Consider the following 21,152-nt stretch of genomic DNA (forward strand, 5'->3'; position numbering starts at 1 on the left):
CCCACTACCCTGGCGTTACAAGCGCCATGCTCTACCAATTCAGCTACAGACGACCACCCAGAAAGAAGTCCTTCACAATATTTTCGGTAACCTCTCCTTCTTTTTCTTGGATACCCGTAAGTACTAGATTTTCTCTCATGAATCTAGTTTGTATGTCTAGTAAGGCTTCTATCAGAAAGTTGTTCTCCTTTTTAAGTTCCTTAACGTCCGTTTCTATCTTAGTGATTGTCCCTTTTAGTTTTTTTGTATCGTTCTCCATTATTGCAGCATTTTCGTCACTCATTTCAAGACTCGCCTTCAACTCTTTTACATCATTACTGACCAACTCTAGTATGCATAGTTTGTCATTTATCGACTTCAACAGATCGCTTTCCACACTTACCAGTCCCAGTGGTGAAAAGCATAAATCATCTGTATCAGTCCAGGAGTCGCGTTTTCTCTTGGAGATTGATTCTCCTCGTTTATCCTCCGTCATGTTTGAGTGTTGCTTGTTGTTGTAATATTTGTCGATACATTTCTCTAGCCTTATGATTTGTTTTGTGTTATTATCCAGATTGAATGTTACTACCCGCAAATATATTAAGTGCTAATATTTAGTCTAACTTACTGATATTGAATATTATGTTTTTATCTTGAGGTGAATCGTACCGCTGTCTATTCAATATGCCATCTTGTCTACCGGAAGTCCCCTGATTGCGCGCAAGCAGTTTGGATGAAATTATTTAATAAAATGTGTGTACATTTATTTTTGCAGCACTCGCTAACCCAACGTGGCCTGTTTAGTTAGTGTAAAATGTATTTATGTTTCACCATAGAGTAGCAGGCAGCACTCAAAACACCAAACACTGACCAAACACCAAAACACTGCTGCTTATGTGGAGCCTAGCTCAATAGCCTCTTAGCTCTCTCCCTCTCGCTAAGGAGAACAGTGGAAGAGTTTGTTTCCTCTCCCTCTCAAGCCTTCTAATCCTGCTCCATTGTCTGTGTTTGCTAGCGGGCTGCTCCCTCTGCCTTTGTTATGGGTGTCAAGACAGTTTCTCTCTCCCACCTCTGTGTGTCTCTCTTTCCGGCTGCCACTAAAGAACCAGGAAGTAAAGAGAGAAGGGGAGAGAAAATAAATACCCAGCAGTTGAGGAAAACAAGAAAGTGAATGCAGCCGGAGCTTGCGCTTCAGCTGTGAAGTGAAAGTAGAGCAGGCTAGAGCACAATAGACCAGGGCAGTTGTGATAAGGAAGTGCTAGCTAGCTAACATCAACATTGGCTCTGTTCTCCCCAGCAGAGAGAGAGAAACGAAGAGCGACAGAAAGAGAACGAGACTGCAGAGCCTGCCTCACAGAAATACCAGCAGTGAGTACACATTGGAACTGAGCTGCACACTGGTAGGCCCCACAGGGGAAAAGAGAGTGAGTGTGTGTGTGAATGAGTCAGAGAAATGGATATAGCAGAGGGGAGAAGAGAGGGGGATTTGTTTTTGTTTTTGCGAGGCCCGGTTTGGCTGGTTGTTTGTGTCAGAAAGGAGAGAGAATACCCAAGCAGTGCTCAGGAGGGGTAGGCCCCAACAGAGAGAAAGAGACAAAGAAAGAAAGAAGGAGAATGGAAGAGAGAGAAAGCAAAAGAGCGGGTTTGTATGAAGCTTAGGCCCTGCTGTGTGTAATATTAAAGATTACAACGGACCTACAGTATCAGCCTTTGTCTCATACACTATGACCATGTTCCAAAATGCATACTTGTGTTCTATCTAGAGCGTATAGCGAGTACGGCAGCAAACTGTCATTTTTCAAGTGCGACTCCAAACATAAGAACGCGAAAAGGCATGCATGTACTAAGTTTACCAGAAGTTCTATAAGCGTACTTGGGAGGTCTGGAAAACAAAGTATCATGTATCCAAGATGGCGTAGTAGTGCAGTTCTCTTTTTGTCGTGTGTCTGTAAATAGCCTGTAAATACCCTGTTTTCATACATATTTCCCTATCAGACTTTTCATCCTTCTACAAAATATACTTTCCTGCAACCCGCTTCACTCAATGTGGAACGGATTCTATTATTGACTTACCTTTTATCTAGAATCTCCAGTTGAAACTAGCTAGCCAGCTAACTAGCTACTTGCTATTAGCCACAGTTAGAGGTATTTCACCCAGAACATTGGATTTTTTTTCTGCGGGATTAATTTAATCACTGGACATTAATCACCGGATCGCAACTAGCTAGTCGCAACCGGATGGATGTTGCTGTCTGGCTAATCACCACTGCCCTCGATGCAAGCACCAGTTAGCCTCGAGCCAGGCTCATATCTACATCTAGGTCTACCGGACGGGAGTAGCCAGCTAACTAGCTACTTGCTATCAGCTACCGTTAGCGGTTTTTCACCATTGTCCGTGGCCTGCACCACTCACCAGCCAGCTCTAGTCTGGACTATTATTCGGCCAGTCTGCACAGCGCGTTATCGACCCAGAACATATCAGTTTTTCTGCCGGAATCACTGAATCACTGGACCTTTAACTCCAGATTCATCGCTACCAGCTAGCTGCAACAAAATGGACGCTGTGGTCTGGCTAATCATCCTGAGCTAGGCCCATCTCCCGGCTATCTACCTCTCTGTCAACCGGACGGGACCACCTAGTGTTGACACGGAGCCCCGCCAATCCTACACGACTGGTCTGCCGACGAAATCGTCTGATGTGGTTACGACGTCGACCACGAAGATTCCATCTGCTAGCCCCGGCCCGCTAGCACACGCTAGCCGTGGCCTCTTACTCGCTAGTGCTTTAGCAGCCTCCGAACTATCCTATTGCTGTTCACCGGACCTTATGATAACTCAGCTATACAGCTGATGTCTGCTGGACTGTTCCTTTTTACGGTACTACATCCTGTTTATGTTTAGCCTCAGCCCAAACATGGTTAGCTTATTGTTGTTTCGGTTATTTCTAATTGTACTATTTCACTGTAGATCCCCCAGCCCAACTAAACCTGCCTTAGATAGCTCCTTTGTCCCACCCCCCATACACGCGGAGACCGACTCAATTGGTGCCTCCAGTGATGCTATCTCTTTCATTGTTACCCAACGCTTAGGTTTACCTCCACTTTACTCATATCCTTCCATATCCTTGTCTGTACATAATGCCCTGAATGTTTTCTACAACACCCGGAAATCTGCCCCCTTTATTCTATGTACCCAACGTACTAGAAGACCAGTTCTTAAAGCCTTTAGCCGTATCCTTATTCTAGTCCTCCTCTGTTCCTCTGGTGATGTAGAGGCTAACCCAGGCCCTGCAGCCCTCAGTATCACTCCTACCCCCCAGGCGCTATCATTTGCTGACTTCTGTAATCGCAAAAGTCTTGGTTTCTTGCACGTAAATATCAGAAGTCTACTTCCTAAGTTTGAGTTATTCACTGCGTTAGCACACTCCGCCAACCCTGATGCTCTAGCAGTTTCTGAATCCTGGCTCAGGAAGGCCACCAAAAATTCTGAAATGTCCATCCCCAACTATAACATTTTCCGTCTAGATAGAACTGCCAAAGGGGGTGGAGTTGCAATCTACTGTAGAGATAGCCTGCAGAGCTCTATCATACTATCCAGGTCTGTGCCCAAACAGTTTGAGCTTCTACTTCTAAAAATCCACCTTTCCAGAAATAAGTCTCTCACTGTTGCCGCTTGCTACAGACCCCCCTCAGCCCCCAGCTGTGCCCTGGACACCATATGTGAATTGATTGCCCCCCATTTATCCTCAGAGTTCGTACTGCTTGGTGACCTAAATTGGGATATGCTTAATACCCCGGCCATCCTACAATCCAAACTAGATGCCCTCAATCTCACGCAAATTATCAACGAACCTACCAGGTACAACCCTAAATCCGTAAACATGGGTACCCTCATAGATATCATCCTGACTAACATACCCTCTAAATACACCTCAGCTGTCTTCAACCAGGATCTCAGCGATCACTGCCTTATTGCCTGCGTCCGTAACGGGTCCGCGGTCAAACGACCACCCCTCATCACTGTCAAACGCTCCCTAAAACACTTTAGCGAGCAGGCCTTCCTAATTGACCTGGCCCAGGTATCCTGGATGGATATAGATCTCATTCCGTCAGTAGAGGATGCCTGGTTGTTCCTTAAAAGTAATTTCCTCTCAATCTTAAATAAACATGCCCCATTCAAAAAATACAGAACTAAGAACCGATATAGCCCCTGGTTCTCCTCAGACTTGACTGCCCTTGACCAGCACAAAAACATCCTGTGGCGTACTGCATTAGCATCAAATAGCCCCCGCGATATGCAACTTTTCAGGGAAGTTAGGAACCAATATACACAAGCAGTCAGGAAAGCAAAGGCTAACTTTTTCAAACAGAAATTTGCATCCTGTAGCACTAACTCCAAAAAGTTTTGGGACACTGTAAAGTCCATGGAGAATAAGAGCACTTCCTCCCAGTTGCCCACTGCACTGAGGCTAGGAAACACTATCACCACCGATAAATCTACAATAATCGAGAATTTCAACAAGCATTTTGCTACGGCTGGCCATGCTTTCCATCTGGCTACCACTACCCCGGCCACCAACTCTGCACCCTCCGCTGCAACTTGCCCATGCCCCCCCCGCTTCTCCTTCACACAAATTCAGACAGCTGATGTTCTGAAAGAGCTGCAAAATCTGGACCCCTACAAATCAGCTGGGCTAGACAATCTGGACCCTTTCTTTCTAAAACTAGCCGCCGAAATTGTCGCAACCCCTATTACTAGTCTGTTCAACCTCTCTTTCATAACGTCTGAGATCCCCAGAGATTGGAAAGCTGCCGCGGTCATCCCCCTCTTCAAAGGGGGTGACACTCTAGATCCAAACTGCTACAGACCTATATCCATCCTGCCCTGCCTTTCGAAAGTATTTGAAAGCCAAGTTAACAAACAGATCACCGACCATTTCGAATACCACCGTACCTTCTCCGCTATGCAATCCGGTTTCCGAGCTGGTCATGGGTGCACTTCAGCCACGCTCAAGGTCCTAAACGATATTATAACCGCGATTGATAATGACAGTACTGTGCAGCCGTCTTCATCGACCTGGCCAAGGCTTTCGACTCTGTCAACCACCGCATTCTTATTGGCAGACTAAATAGCCTTGGTTTCTCAAATGACTGCCTCGCCTGGTTCACCAACTACTTCTCAGATAGAGTTCAGTGTGTCAAATCGGAGGGCCTGTTGTCTGGACCTATGGCAGTCTCTATGGGGGTGCCACAGGGTTCAATTCTTGGGCCGACACTTTTCTCCGTGTATATCAATGATGTCGCTCTTGCTGCTGGTGACTCTCAGATCCACCTCTACGCAGACAACACAATTTTTTATACATCTGGCCCTTCATTGGACACTGTGTTAACAAACCTCCAAACGAGCTTCAATGCCATACAACACTCCTTCAGTAGCCTCCAACTGCTCTTAAACACTAGTAAAACTAAATGCATGCTTTTCAATCGAACGCTGCTGGCACCCGCCCACCCGACTAGAATCACCACTCTCGACGGGTCTGACCTAGAGTATGTGGACAACTACAAATACCTAGGTGTCTGGTTAGACTGTAAACTCTCCTTCCAGACTCACATAAAGAATCTCCAATCCAAAGTTAAATCTAGAATCGGCTTCCTATTTCGCAACAAAGCCTCCTTCACTCATGCTGCCAAACATGCCCTCGTAAAACTGACTATCCTACCGATCCTTGACATCGGCGATGTCATTTACAAAATAGCCTCCAACACTCTACTCAGCAAATTGGATGTAGTCTATCACAGTGCCATCCGTTTTGTCTCCAAAGCCCCATACACTACCCAACACTGTGACCTGTACGCTCTTGTTGGCTGGTCCTCACTACATGTTCGTCGTCAAACCCACTGGCTCCAGGCCATCTATAAATCACTGCTAGGCAAATCCCCGCCTTATCTTAGCTCATTGGTCACCATAGCAGCACCCACCCGTAGTCTGCGCTCCAGCAGGTATATCTCACTGGTCATTCCCAAAGCCAACACCTCCTTTGGCCGCCATTCCTTCCAGTTCTCTGCTGCCAATGACTGGAACGAATTGCAAAAATCTCTGAAGCTGGAGACTCTTATCTCCCTCACTAACTTTAAGCATCAGTTGTCAGAGCACCTTACTGATCACTGCACCTGTACACAGCCCATCTGAAATTAGCCCACCCAACTACCTCATCCCTATATTGTTATTTATTTTGCTCTTTTGCACCCCAGTATCTCTATTTGCACATAATCTCTTGCACATCTAGCATTCCAGTGTTAATACTATTGTAATTATTTTGCACTATAGCCTATTTATTGCCTTACCTCCATAACTTGCTACATTTGCACACACTGTATATATATTTTCTGTTGTATTTTTGACTTTGTTTTTTTACCCCATATGTAACTCTGTGTTGTTTTTATCGCACTGCTTTGCTTTATCTTGGCCAGGTCGCAGTTGTAAATGAGAACTTGTTCTCAACTGGCTTACCTGGTTAAATAAAGGTGAAATAAAAAATTAAATAAAAAAAGCACGCATGGGATAATACTTTTTTGTTCCCTTTGCCGGGGAGGCTATCCAATAACACCTTGCGACACAGCGAAACTTCTGAATTAACAGCGGAAGGAGGTCCCTGCTTGGGAGAAAATGAACCAGAGGAATAAATAATATCTTTGTCAAATGTAAGTATTACGTTGATTTTATCACCAAATTTTGCTAAAATGTTGAACAAATTACTTTCATATGAACTTTGAATTCAAATCTTGAGTCACTGTGGTTTATCAGCCCACTAGCAAAGCTAAGTTAGTTTGTTGGACGCGATGGCTAGATATTAGGTAATCTATTCCTGGTTATCAGCTGTTTAGGGATGAACAACTAAAAAAACTAATCGTAAAATCAGCAGTGTCAATTGTGAAGACCGGGACAGTTTTTTAAAATCCTGAATTGATGAACATGCTAGCCAATTCAGGTAGCAACTGATGCGTTCATTTCACTCCATGGCATTGGCAGGACAAAATAGTAGCGCCCGACTGGTTTGGAAGCAAGACATTTTAACAACATCTGATTAAAAACGTAGCGGGAAATGCAGCTAACTGTGTTCTGTTCAATCTAGGCTTGCTAGCCAGCCAAGTATTTGTGCATTATTACATGATCAGTCAATACATGCATGCAGTGTCTGTTTATCTAACGTTAGCTAACTTTCTTCTTGTCACTTTCCCCTCCCCTCGTGTTTCACCATTGCATATAAAGAAAATGTTTTGAATAATGAAATGATAAATTAAAAGTAAATTGGTCAAGCCGATGAATATCCAAAACCATTGCACATTAGCAAAGGTAGTTGTGGTTCTCTCCAACTTGAACGAGCATTGAAATTTGAGCAATGAGGTTAATTTCTCCTCCCTTGGCCTTATGTTTCTGCTCTGTTTTCCTCAGGTTGAAGCACATCCCACCCCATCACCCAAACAGATGGAAAAAACTTGGGAACCTCCTGTCCACCAGGAACATCACCCTATCCAAGGAGTTTAGTCAGGAGTTTGTTCAGCAGTGTGCAACATCACTATGTTAGAAGTAGATCCAAAACGTTATTCTCTATCATGCAGAATTGTCAGCTCATTCTAAAATACAGACGTGGATGATTTCTGCCCCAGGGTACTGTACTGTGTGCACGTTTTTATTCCTGCCCAGCAAGCACCATGTTCAACTATTCGTCTACAATTTAGACCACAATTAGTTGAATGAGGTGTTGGTGAAAGGCTGGAACAAAAACCTGTAAACTCCTGTCCTGTCTCCTGTGTATAAAAAAACCTGTGGCTGTCATGACAAAATGTGCCCTTGTACTGAGCTTTTGAATGTTAACCTCCTTGATGTCCCTCACTTGGGGATGCTAAAATGTTTATTCTACTGAGCCATTTACTTTCTGTTTGTATTCTTATCTTTTATTATTTCTTATTATTGTTGCATTGTCAAGAAGGAACCTGCAAGTAAGCATTTCGTTGGACCATGTGTATCCTGTTGGATTCATACAGGATACATACAATAAAAGGGTTAATATTTATAAAAAATTACAAGTGTTGATGTCTCCCCACGATTCTGGTTTTGTGACTTGGGCATCTGGGGGCTGCAGTCCATCTGTCTAATCCCCTGCAAGGAGAGAGAAAGGCATTAATAATATTTCAATGGCGTATTCATTTAATCTAATATATATTCCTGTTTGATATGCATATAATGGAATTGGACATGTTCTCTTTTATAATATGGCAATGTTTGTTTTGTATCCAATGCATTTAGCTTACATTAGGATGAAGTAGTCTAGGCCTAATCTAGTTGTATTGCATCAAATTGCCTATCAATTAGTTATCAATGCATAAGGTGAATATAAAACGAAGCTATCTTGAACATCGGTGTCATTTAATAATATGCATGGGTGTTGTATGAATATATCAAAATGCAAGCATGCTCGTTGGAAATAAAACACCAGCAGTCCTAATGCAATGCAATATTAGCTTCACAGTGAAACACCACCATTCTGGCTATTAATCATTCTTAAACAGTAAGCAAAATAACTTATTTCGCTATTTCATTTTTTGTTGTTGCTTCAGCCGTGGTACAATGCATGAAAGCTTACCTGTCATACTTCAACAACGATGTAACAGCAGACCAAGCAATTCTGGTTGGTGTCATCTTAATTCAGTATCAGGTACTGAGAAAATCAATTCTGTTACTTGTTATTCGTGTTAAATATTTCCATTCTGCGATAGTTCTTCACTGAATTGGTAGCACTAGCGGCTAACACTGCTACATTGGCTATAATGTAAACAGACGTAGCTGTGATGTGATGCAAAATGTATAGCGCGTAGAATTAAAAAGGTATTGTCGGACATTATTCACTCTAACCAGACAGGTTTTTTACATGGACGATACATTGGAGATAATATAAGGCAAGTACTGGAAACAATAGAACATTATGAAAAATCTAGGAAACCAGGCCTGCTATTCATAGCAGACTTTGAAAAGGCATTTGATAAAGCACGACTGGAGTTTATATATAAATGTCTGGAGCATTTCAATTTTGGAGAATCTCTTATAAAATGGGTTAAAATCATGTATAGTAACCATAGGTGTAAAATAGTAAATAATGGCTAATCCCTCCATAGCCTCATAGAGGTTCTAGATATATTTTCTAACCTCTCTGGATTACAACCAAATTATGACAAATGTACTATATTACATACAGTGGGGAGAAAAAGTATTTAGTCAGCCACCAATTGTGCAAGTTCTCCCACTTAAAAAGATGAGAGAGGCCTGTAATTTTCATCATAGGTACACGTCAACTATGACAGACAAATTGAGATTTTTTTTCTCCAGAAAATCACATTGTAGGATTTTTAATGAATTTATTTGCAAATTATGATGGAAAATAAGTATTTGGTCACCTACAAACAAGCAAGATTTCTGGCTCTCACAGACCTGTAACTTTTTCTTTAAGAGGCTCCTCTGTCCTCCACTCGTTACCTGTATTAATGCCACCTGTTTGAACTTGTTATCAGTATAAAAGACACCTGTCCACAACCTCAAACAGTCACACTCCAAACTCCACTATGGCCAAGACCAAAGAGCTGTCAAAGGACACCAGAAACAAAATTGTAGACCTGCACCAGGCTGGGAAGACTGAATCTGCAATAGGTAAGCAGCTTGGTTTGAAGAAATCAACTGTGGGAGCAATTATTAGGAAATGGAAGACATACAAGACCACTGATAATCTTCCTCGATCAGGTGCTCCACGCAAGATCTCACCCCGTGGGGTCAAAATGATCACAAGAACGGTGAGCAAAAATCCCAGAACCACACGGGGGGACCTAGTGAATGACCTGCAGAGAGCTGGGACCAAAGTAACAAAGCCTACCATCAGTAACACACTACGCCGCCAGGGACTCAAATCCTGCAGTGCCAGACATGTCCCCCTGCTTAAGCCAGTACATGTCCAGGCCCGTCTGAAGTTTGCTAGAGTGCATTTGGATGATCCAGAAGAGGATTGGGAGAATGTCATATGGTCAGATGAAACCAAGATATAACTTTTTGGTAAACACTCAACTCGTCGTGTTTGGAGGACAAAGAATGCTGAGTTGCATCCAAAGAACACCATACCTACTGTGAATCATGGGGGTGGAAACATCATGCTTTGGGGCTGTTTTTCTGCAAAGGGACCAGGACGACTGATCCGTGTAAAGGAAAGAATGAATGGGGCCATGTATCGTGAGATTTTGAGTGAAAACCTCCTTCCATCAGCAAGGGCATTGAAGATGAAACGTGGCTGGGTCTTTCAGCATGACAATGATCCCAAACACACCGCCCAGGCAACGAAGGAGTGGCTTCGTAAGAAGCATTTCAAGGTCCTGGAGTGGCCTAGCCAGTGTCCAGATCTCAACCCCATAGAAAATATTTTGAGGGAGTTGAAAGTCCGTGTTGCCCAGCGACAGCCCCAAAACATCACTGCTCTAGAGGAGATCTGCATGGAGGAATGGGCCAAAATACCAGCAACAGTGTGTGAAAACCTTGTGAAGACTTACAGAAAACGTTTGACCTGTGTCACTGCCAACAAAGGGTATATAACAAAGTATTGAGAAACTTTTGTTATTGACCAAATACTTATTTTCCACCATAATTTGCAAATAAATTCAAAAAAAATCCTACAATGTGATTTTCTGGATATTTTTTTCTCATTTTGTCTGTCATAGTTGACGTGTACCTATGATGAAAATTACAGGCCTCTCATCTTTTTAAGTGGGAGAACATGCACAATTGGTGGCTGACTAAATATTTTTTTTCCCCACTGTACACCTTAGCCAAATACATTTAAACTCAGTTTTTCACAATTCCTGACATTTAATCCTAGTAAAAATTCCCTGTCTTAGGTCAGTTAGGATCACCACTTTATTTTAAGAATGTGAAATGTCAGAATAATCGTAGAGAGAATTATTTATTTCAGCTTTTATTTCTTTCATCACATTCCCAGTGGGTCAGACGTTTACATACACTCAATTAGTATTTCGTAGCATTACCTTTAAATTGTTTAACTTGGGTCAAACGTTTTGGGTAGCCTTCCACAAGCTTCCCACAATAAGTTGGGTGAATTTTGGTCCATTCCTCCTGACAGAGCTGGTGTAACTGAGTCAGGTTTGTAGGCCTCCTTGCTCGCACACGCTTTTTCAGTTCTGCCCACAAATTTTCTATAGGATTGCGGTCAGGGCTTTGTGATGGCCACTCCAATACCTTGACTTTGTTGTTCTTAAGCCATTTTGCCACAACTTTGGAAGAATGCTTGGGGTCATTGTCCATTTGGAAGACCCATTTGCGACAAAGCTTTAACTTCCTGACTGATGTCTTGAGATGTTGCTTCAATATATCCACATCATTTTCCTTCCTCATGCTGCCATCTATTTTGTGAAGTGCACCAGTCCCTCCTGCAGCAAAGCACCCCCACAGCATGATGCTGCCACCCCCGTGCTTCACGGTTGGGATGGTGTTCTTCAGCTTGCAAGCCTTCCCCTTTTTCCTCCAAACATAACGATGGTCATTATGGCCAAACAGGTCTATTTTTGTTTCATCAGACCAGAGGACATTTCTCCAAAAAGTACGATATTTGTCCCCATGTGCAGTTGCAAACCGTAGTCTGTCTTTTTCATGGCGGTTTTGGAGCAGTGGCTTCTTCCTTGCTGAGCGGCCTTTCAGGTTACGTCAATGCAGGACTCGTTTTACTGTGGATATAGATACTTTTGTACCTGTTTCCTCCAGCATCTTCAAAAGGTCCTGTGAAGGGATTGATTTGCACTTTTCGCACCAAAGTACGTTCATCTCTAGGAGACAGAACGCGTCTCCTTCCTGAGCGGTATGAAGGCTGCTTGGTCCCATGGTGTTTATTGTTTGTACAGATGAACGTGGTACCTTCAGGCATTTGGAAATTGCTCCCAAGGATGAACCAGACTTGTGGAGGTCTACCATTTTTTGTCTGAGGTCTTGGCTGATTTCTTTTGATTTTCCCATGATGTCAAGCAAAGAGGCACTGAGTTTGAAGGTAGACCTTGAAATACATCCACAGGTACACCTCCAATTGGCTCAAATGATGTCAATTAGCCTATCAGAAGCAATTTTAAAACAATGACATAATTTTCTGGAATTTTCCAAGCTGTTTGAAGGCACAGTCAACTTAGTGTATGTAAACTTCTGACCCACTGGCATTGTGATACAGTGAATTGTAAGTGAAATAATCTGTCTGTAAACAATTGTTGGAAAAATTACTTGTGTCATGCACAAAGTAGATGTCCTAACCGACTTGCCAAAACTATAGTTTGTTAACAAGAAATTTGTGGAGTGGTTGAAAAACAAGTTTTAATGACTCCAACCTAAGTGTATGTAAACTTCTGACTTCAACTGCATATATATTTGCAAGAAAAAAAAAACATATAGGAGATTGGAAGTGATGCAGACAATTACATTGATGGAAGTTACAATCTATCTGCAATATTATAGCTGATCTACCCCCCAAAAAATAAAATAAATAAAAATAAAACAGATGTTGCTAGCTACACAACATGACCAAAAGTATGTGGACACCTGCTCATCGAACATCTCATTCCAAAATCATGGGCATTAGTAAGGAGTTGGTCACACCTTTGCTGGTATAACAGCCTCCCCTCTTCTGGGATTTCTTTCCACTAGACTGTTGGAACATTGCTGCAGGGACTTGCTTCCATTCAGACACAAGAGCATTAGTGAGGTCGGGCACTGGTGTTAGGTGATTAGGCCTGGCTCGCAGTCGGCGGTCCAATTCATCCCAAAGGTGTTTGATGGGGTTGTCAGGGGTCTGTGCAGGCCAGTCAAGTTCTTCCATACCGATCTCAACAAACTATTTCTGTATGGACCTCACTTTGTGCATGGGGTCATTATCATGCTGAAACAGGAAAGGGCCTTCCCCAAACTGTTGCCACATAGTTGGAAGCACAGAATCGTCTAGAATGTCATTGTATGCTGTAGCGTTAAGATTTCCCTTCACTGGAACTAAGGGGCGTATCTCAAACCATGAAAAACAGCTCCAGACCATTATTCCTCCTCCACCAAACTTTACAGTTTGCACTATGGTAGCGTTCTCCCGGCATCCACCAAACTCAGATTCGTCTATCGGACTGTCAGATGGTGAAGCTTGATTCATCACTCCAGAGAATGCTTTTCCACTGCTCCAGAGTCCAATGGCGGCGAGCTTTACACCACTCCAGCCAACGCTTAGCATTGTGCTTGGTGATCTTAGGCTTGTGTGCGGCTGCTCGGCCATGGAAACCCATATCATGAAGATCCCGACGAACAGTTCTTGTGCTGACGTTGTTTCAAGAGACAATTTGGAACTCAGTAGTGAGTATTGCAACCAAGGACAGACTATTTTTACACCCTATGCACTTCAGCACTCGGCGGTCCCGTTCTGTGAGCTTGTGTGGCCTGAGTCTTCGCGGCTGTGCCTTTGTTGCTCCTAGACGTTTCCACTTCACAATAAGAGCACATACAGTTGACCGGGGCAGCTCTAGCAGGGCAGAAATTTGACAAAGTGACTTGTTGGAAAGGCGACATGCTATGACGCTCTTCAGTAAGACAGTGCTACTGCCAATGTTTGTGTATGGAGATTGCATGGCTGTGTGCTCGATTTTATACACCTGTCAGCAACGGGTGTGGCTGAAATAGCCAAATCCACTAATTTGAAGAGGGGTCCACATAGCTTTTATGCTACACAATATATACAAAGGTATCTTTGTTGACACCGACTGCGTGATGATGAAGTTTCCTGTTTAGGTTAGAGGTCACGTCGTGTCAATTTTTTAGGATTTTAAGCACTCTGCGTTCTTCCATACTAGACAGAATGCTCTCTCGGGTGTTCTTGGAAGATCACCCTTGAAAGAACGGGAGAACGCAGAACGCAAGTGGGCATTTTGGAACACATCCTATGTGAAGGAGGAGACGTGGAGTGTGAACTGTCTCACCGTGAAGGGGCAAGGCATTCTACCTCACGTTTATAGCTCATTTCTTGCTTTATACGTGTGGGTCGGCTGTAACTCAAGCCATGTTTACAGCTTATTTCTTGCTATATACGTGGGGGTTCAGGTTGGCAGGACTTAAGGGAAAGTGTGTTTATAATTGTGCTTAGTCCTGCAATGGTCACCTCTCGTTAAGCTAGCTACTTTGCGTAGCTTGTTCACCATGGAACACACAAGAGTCTAGGCAAGATGGCTGCACCCTGTGAGAGATATAAACATGTTGCGCCTCGCGACACCTAGCTTAGTCTCAGAGGAGAACTGCAAGTCCGCCGGAGCAAAACATATACAGTCTCCCGAGCTTGCGGGGTAGGCAGTCCCAGAACCAGAAACTAAAACTGTGAGGGTTCTGGTGGACAGACAAGTCACACAGACAACTAAGACAAACCGCCAGCGCCGCAATACTGGTCGACCAAACCGAGTATCGTTCAGGTTGGTACACTGTCACAAGTGATAAAAACAAGGTCAAAACCCAAACGAGATGGCACAAGCCAAACCGAGTGGGGGAACAGCAGAGCACCCAGATGGAGAGGTTAGCTAGCTGCTCCAAGCTATTGAATAGCTGCAGGTATACTTCTGCGCTTATACACTCTAACATAGAGCTCTTACCAAGCGAATCCTCTCTGGAATGAGCCGAGAAAAGGACGAGGTGGAAGTAGTGCAGCGGCAGCTATTTAAGAGGGTCAGCTGCAGCCTCAGCACTACCCGGTACATGGGACTAATCTGAAATCCTTACCCCGAATGTATCCTGCCGCGCAGAAGGATACCATATTGGAGTGATTCAATATAGTGCCACATAACGGGTTTGTATGAAGCTTAGGCCCTGCTGTGTGTGTCAGGCAGGCAGCGCGGGTAGCCTGCATTCTTATATGCTCTCCTGTAGAGTGAAATGAAAGCGAGAGGGAGAGGAGCAAAAGACAACAACGAGTGAAGCATTAAAAAAGGTCAAGGTCTGACGCTTGACAGAAGGAGGGAAGTGAAAGAGAGGGAGAGGAAAGAGCGGGCCAGTTCATTCTACATGGCCCGGTACCCCGGGTGGGCAGAGTTTGTACATTTTATACCATTCCATTGGTCCTTAAGTGAAATCTCCACCCACGCATGGCACCGGTCCATGGAAAACGAACTCACCCAGAGTGTGTGTATGTGTGTGTATGTATTTGCTAATGCTGTGGCTGGGTATGCATTCTCAGCAGTTTTGTGACTGTGTGTATGTATGTGGGGCAAAGTCTGAACAAAAAGAGTGTGTGTTTGCAGACCAAGGCAGTAAACTTTGGCAGGTACAGTCTCAGGGTTGGGGATTAACGGATTACAAAAAAACTGTAATCCGTTACGTTACCAGCAAAAATATTGTAATCAGATTACAGATACTTTAGAAAAACTAGATGATTACTTATAGGATTACTTTTAAATTAAGAAAATATGTTTGCGGAAAAAATCTTTGACATCTTTCTGTTTTCTCAATGACATTCAAATCAGCATTGAAAAAAGACGCAAGTTTAAATTTGTTCCACATGAGTCTGACCACAAGTCAGAGACCACTATGAGACACCAAATGCTTGATACATCACGGGAAAATAGTAGGAATAGGCTTTTATAGGCTATAGTCCAAGCTATGTCTTCCAATTGTGTGACTGCTGTCGGCATCCAAAGATTATCCAACTTGAATAAATGCTTGGAGGTAAGGACGACAGCAGTGGTGTAGCCTACGGGCAATACGGATATCACTTATTATTTATATAGATTTAGCTCATTGATGTGAATCACACTGCTGCTCTCTCATTCAGCCTCACAGATTGTGGTTGTTGTGGATGGCTGTTCACAAATGTATATGTGTATTTTAACCCAATAATGGTTGAATTGAAGATGTTTAAACTGCCTATCAATCAGCCAGTGAAAAGTTGCTCTTGCAACAGCTGCATAGTGCAGATCCAGGGCCTGATTAATACAGGGGCTGAAGCCCCTGGGCCCAAGCCATAAGGGGCCCTTGAGGCAGAATTTTTTTTATGTGTGTATGTATACTCCTGTGGTTGGCGGTTGCAGTACAAAAAACAAAAATAATAATACATTGTGTGTGTACAGTGGCTTGCGAAAGTATTCACCCCCCTTGGCATTTGTCCTATTTTGTTGCCTTACAGCCTGGAATTAAAATAGATTTTTGGGGGGTTTGGATCATTTGATTTACACAACATGCCTACCACTTTGAAGATGCAAAATCTTTTTTCTTGTGAAACAAACAAGAAATAAGACAAAAAAACAGAAAACGTAAGTGTGCATAACTAATCACCCCCCCCCTCCCCCAAAGTCAATACTTTGTAGAGCCACCTTTTGCAGCAATTACAGCTGCAAGTCTCTTGGGGTATGTCTCTATAAGCTTGGCACATCTAGCCACTGGGATTTTTGACCATTCTTCAAGGGAAAGCTGCTCCACCTCCTTCAAATTGGATTGGTTCCTCTGGTGTACAGCAATCTTTAAGTCATACCACAGATTCTCAATTGGATTGAGGTCTGGGATCTAGGCAAACACCAAACGTGTTAGCTTATTATTTTCTTTAAGCAATGGCTTTTTTCTGGCCACTCTTCCGTAAAGCCCAGCTCTGTGGTGTGTACGGCTTAAAGTGGTCCTATGGACAGATACTCCAATCTCCGCTGTGGAGGTTTGTTGCCTCTCTGATTAATGCCCTCCTTGCCTGGTCCGTGAGTTTTGGTGGGCGGCCTTCTCTTGGCAGGTTTGTTGTGGTGCCATTTTCTTTCCATTTTTTAATAATGGATTTAATGGTGCTCTGTTGGATTTTCAAAGTTTCTTGTTTTGAAACAAGTAATGTTTTTCATTCCACTTCCCCAATTTGGACTATTTTGTGTATGTCAATTACATGAAATGCTAATAAAAATCCATTTAAATTACAGGTTGTAATGCAACAAAATAGGAAAATCACCAAGAGGGATGAATACTTTTGCAAGGCACTGTATATATACAGTACCAGTCAAAAGTTTGGACACACCGTCTCATTCAAGGGTTTTTCTTTATTTTTACTATTTTCTACATTGTAGAATAATAGTGAAGACATCAACACTATGAAATAACACATATGGAATCATGTAGTAACCAGAAAAGTGTTAAACAAACCAAAATATATTTAAGCCACCCTTTGCATTCATGACAGCTTTGCAAATTCTTGGCATTCTCTCAACCAGCTTCATGAGGAATGCTTTTCCAACAGTCTTGAAGTACTTCCCACTTATGCTGAGCACTTCTTGGCTGCTTTTCCTTCACCCTGCAGTCCAACTCATCCCAAACCATCTCAATTGGGTTGAGGTCGGTGATTGTGGAGGCCAGGTCATCTGATGCAGCACCATCTCTCTCCTTCTTGGTTAAATAGCCCTTACACAGCCTGTAGGTGTGTTTTGGGTCATTGTACCTGTTGAAAAACCAATGACAGTCCCACTAAGCGCAAACCAGTTGGGATGGCGTATCGCTGCAGAATGCTGGTTAAGTGTGCCTTGAATTCTAAATAAATCACAGTGTCACCAGCAAAGCACCCCCACACCATCACACCTCCTCCTCCATGATTCATGGTGGGAACCACACATGCAGAATCATCCGTTCACCTACTCTGCGTCTCACAAAGACACGGCGGTTGAATCCCAAAATCTCAAATTTGAACTCATCAGACCAAAGGATAGATTTCCACCGGTCTTATGTCCATTGCTCATTTTTCTTGGCCCAAGCAAGTCTCTTCTTCTTATTGATGTCCTTTAGTAGTGGTTTCTTTGCAGCAATTCGACCACGAAGGCCTGATTCATGCGGTGTCCTCTGAATTGTTGATGTTGAGATGTGTCTGTTACTTGAATTCCGTGAAGCATTTATTTGGACTGCAATCTGAGGTGCAGTTAACTCTAATGAACTTATCTTCTGCAGCAAAGGTAACTCTGGGTATTCCTTTCCTGTGACGGTCCTCATGAGAGCCAGCTTCATCATAGCGCTTGTTGGTTTTTTCTACTACTCTTGAATAATTTTTCAAAGTTCTTGAAATGTTACAGATTGACTGACCTTCATGTCTTAAAGTAATGATGGACTGTCATTTTTCTTTGCTTATTTGAGCTGTTCTTGCCATAATATGGACTTATTATTTTACTAAATAAGGCTATCTTCTGTAGCTCAGTTGGTAGAGCATGGCGCTTGGCGCTTGCAACGCCAGGATTGTGGGTTCGTTTCCCACAGGGGGCCAGTATGAAAATGTATGCACTAACTGTATGTCGCTCTGGATAAGAGCGTCTGCTAAATGACTGTAATGTATACCACCCCTACCTTGTCACAACACAACTGATTGGCTCAAACGCATTAAGAAGGAAAGAAATTCCACAAATTTACTTTTAACAATGCACATTTGTTTATTGAAATGCATTCCAGGTGACTACCTCATGAAGCTGGCTGACAGAATGCCAAGAGTGTGCAAAGCTGTCATCAAGGCAAAGGGTGACTACTTTGAAGAATCTCAAATATAAAATATATTTTGATTGTTTAACACTTTTTTGGTTACTGCATGATTCCATATGTGTTATTTCATAGTTTTGATGTCTTCACTATTATTCTACAATGTAGAAAATAGTAAAAATAAAGAAAAACCCTTGAATGAGTTGGTGTGTCCACAGTTGTCCGCTCTGCTAATCATCAGATGGGAGGAGGAGAAGAGGTAGGGGGCCCACATTGGTAACTGGGGTGACCTGCCTTGGTTGGGTAAATGATTCAGGGCCGGCCCTAGCCTTTTGGAGGCCCTAAGCGAGCTTTGCATAGGGCCCCCCCACCTCTCGGGCAAAACACTTTAGTCACCACCCTGTTGACGGCAGAGAGAAAGTTCACTTGCTGCAATTCTACACATTTTGCCATGGGGCGTAGAGAAAATGTTGCAGTTTTAAAGCTAATTACCTGCAATTCTACACAATGATATTTGAGTGAGACTGACTAACAAAATCAATGGGGGCCCCCATTATATGTAACGATATAGCCTAATATTATTATCTGTAGAAAGCAATGAGTTAAATGAGGCCTACATAACCAACCCATAAAGTAACATGCAACATCGATTTATGGCCAGCTATGTAAATTATAACGTTGATTTATCCTGCAATAGATGTCATTCAATTGGTAATAAACATTTTTGTTGTCTTCTAAAGCCTCTTAAGGGGAAAGTAACTAAAAGTAATCAGATTTTGTTACTGAGTTTAGTTAATCCAAAAGTTACTTTGCTGATTACAATTTTGGACATGTAACGAGTAACTGTAACGGATTACATTTAGAAAGTAACCTATCCAACCCTGTACAGTACCTGTGGAAGAATTGTGTGGTGTTTTCCCTCTGACAGTAGTCCCTACAACTTGTTACTGTTTCTTAGGTAATGTACAGTAGGAAGATGTGTTTGTTAAAGATGTGGATTATTGTTGGATTCTTAGAGAGAGATTGTCTGTCCCTCCCAAAACCAATGTGATATGTTTAGAGGAGCTGACTGTGACATTCTGACTGCATAACCTTTCTGCTGAGCTTGGTGTGAGTATGTGTTCCCTCGTCACCACTATTTATATACCCTGTCCTGTACTACTGATCTCTCCTACAGGGTGTCCTGCTCTTACCCCCCCCTATTCAACCTACTCATAACCGCCACAATGACAGACCAAGGGGAACCCTGGAGAGGAAGTGGAGGACCTGAGGAGGAGGAGTTACCACAGATGGACGGGTCATGTGACGCATGCGAGCCTGACGAGGCCCAGCAGGCTACCCAGGTGTGTTACACCTGCAGCTTCGCCTTCTGCTCTACCCACGCTGAGAAACACGCCCACAGCACACGACACCCGCTGACGCCATACAGCCAGGAAGTGGTGCAGCCCCAGGCCCGGTCCCAACAGCCGGCCAGGGACAGAGACACAGGGGAGGGGGCAGGGGAGGAAAGGGTACGAGAGATTGGGCATAGGGCAGAGCAAGGGGTGGTGGAAAATGGGGCATGCGGTGGGACTGGGGTACAAGAGAACAAGACGTGTGGAGGAGAGAGAGTCCAGGGGGAGGGGAAAGTTGATGATGGTGATGAAGAGGCGAAGGCAGCCCCAGAGGGGGGTAGTAAGAGGGACACAGTGACAGTGGAGAGGCTGCGCTGTAAGGAGCATGGCCAGGAGGGTACTCTTTACTGCAAGACCAACGAGAAGGTCATTTGTGTGGTGTGTGCCGTGCAGGGGGAGCACCGCGAGCATGAGATCATCACCTTGCGCGAGGCCTACGTCTGGCAGAAGGTGAGTCACACTTATATGACATCATACCTGCAGGTGGACTCGAAATGTCTTCACATAAGAATGATCACTACCTGTCAACACATGTTTATTACATAGATATTACACTGTACCACCATTATTAACCTAGATATAAGCACAGTACCACATTTATAACATAGATATAAGCACAGTACCATGTTTTAACATAGATATAAGTACAGTCCCACCATTTTTAACAAACACTACATGACCAAAGGTATGTGGACACCTGAGTGCCGAGCATCTCATTCCAAAATCATGGGCATTAATATGGAGTTGGTCCCCCATTTGCTGCTGTAACAGTCTCCACTCTTCTGGGAAGGCTTTCCACTAGATGTCGGAACATTGCTGTGGGGACTTGCTTCCATTCAGCCACAAGAGAATCTACTAATTTGAAGGGGTGTCCATATACTTTTGTATATATAGTGTATAAAAACAGGCATGCAGACCCTTAACCAAGGGTAAGAAGAGTTCTAAACTTGCATTCCATTGTAAAGGGAGAAAGATATCCTTGCTACCTCTGTCCTTGATTAGATGACCTGCAAAGGTATTGTTCATGGAGAGAGAGCGTACAGCAGTGGCGTTCAGTGCCATTTTAAGATGAGGGAGGCCCATTTTTTTAAAGAGCATGGCCTTATTTATATTACAGCATATTGGATGACTGTCATTTATATTCCATTCACCCAGTTCAATGTAACAGCGATAGGTTTAGGCTACTACATGATACTCGAATTTAGGTGCAGACAGTTCAAGAGACAAATTTGAGGTGACAGACAGTGACACATG

General features: G+C 43.3%; 1 protein-coding gene across 5 annotated transcripts in view; it reads left to right on the plus strand.

The window, feature by feature from the left end:
- The first annotated feature begins 1,075 nt into the window (after positions 1-1,075).
- The window catches only part of LOC311137410 (tripartite motif-containing protein 44-like), a 100,496-nt gene continuing 80,419 nt past the window's right edge, over positions 1,076-21,152 (plus strand). For 2 of the 5 annotated variants that reach the window (XM_084171887.1, XM_084171886.1), the window contains exons 1-2: positions 1,118-1,347; positions 19,682-20,348. In XM_084171887.1, coding sequence (XP_084028013.1) covers positions 19,731-20,348 — 618 coding nt within the window. In that variant the 5' untranslated portion in view covers positions 1,118-1,347; positions 19,682-19,730. Of the gene's footprint in view, positions 1,380-18,480; positions 18,547-19,681; positions 20,349-21,152 lie in introns of those variants that run through there. The other 3 variants (XM_084171883.1, XM_084171884.1, XM_084171885.1) reach the window with 3 other exon arrangements.

This window comes from Coregonus lavaretus, assembly GCF_964263955.1.
Source record: "Coregonus lavaretus genome assembly, chromosome: 11".
In the NCBI taxonomy this organism is placed as follows: domain Eukaryota; kingdom Metazoa; phylum Chordata; class Actinopteri; order Salmoniformes; family Salmonidae; genus Coregonus; species Coregonus lavaretus.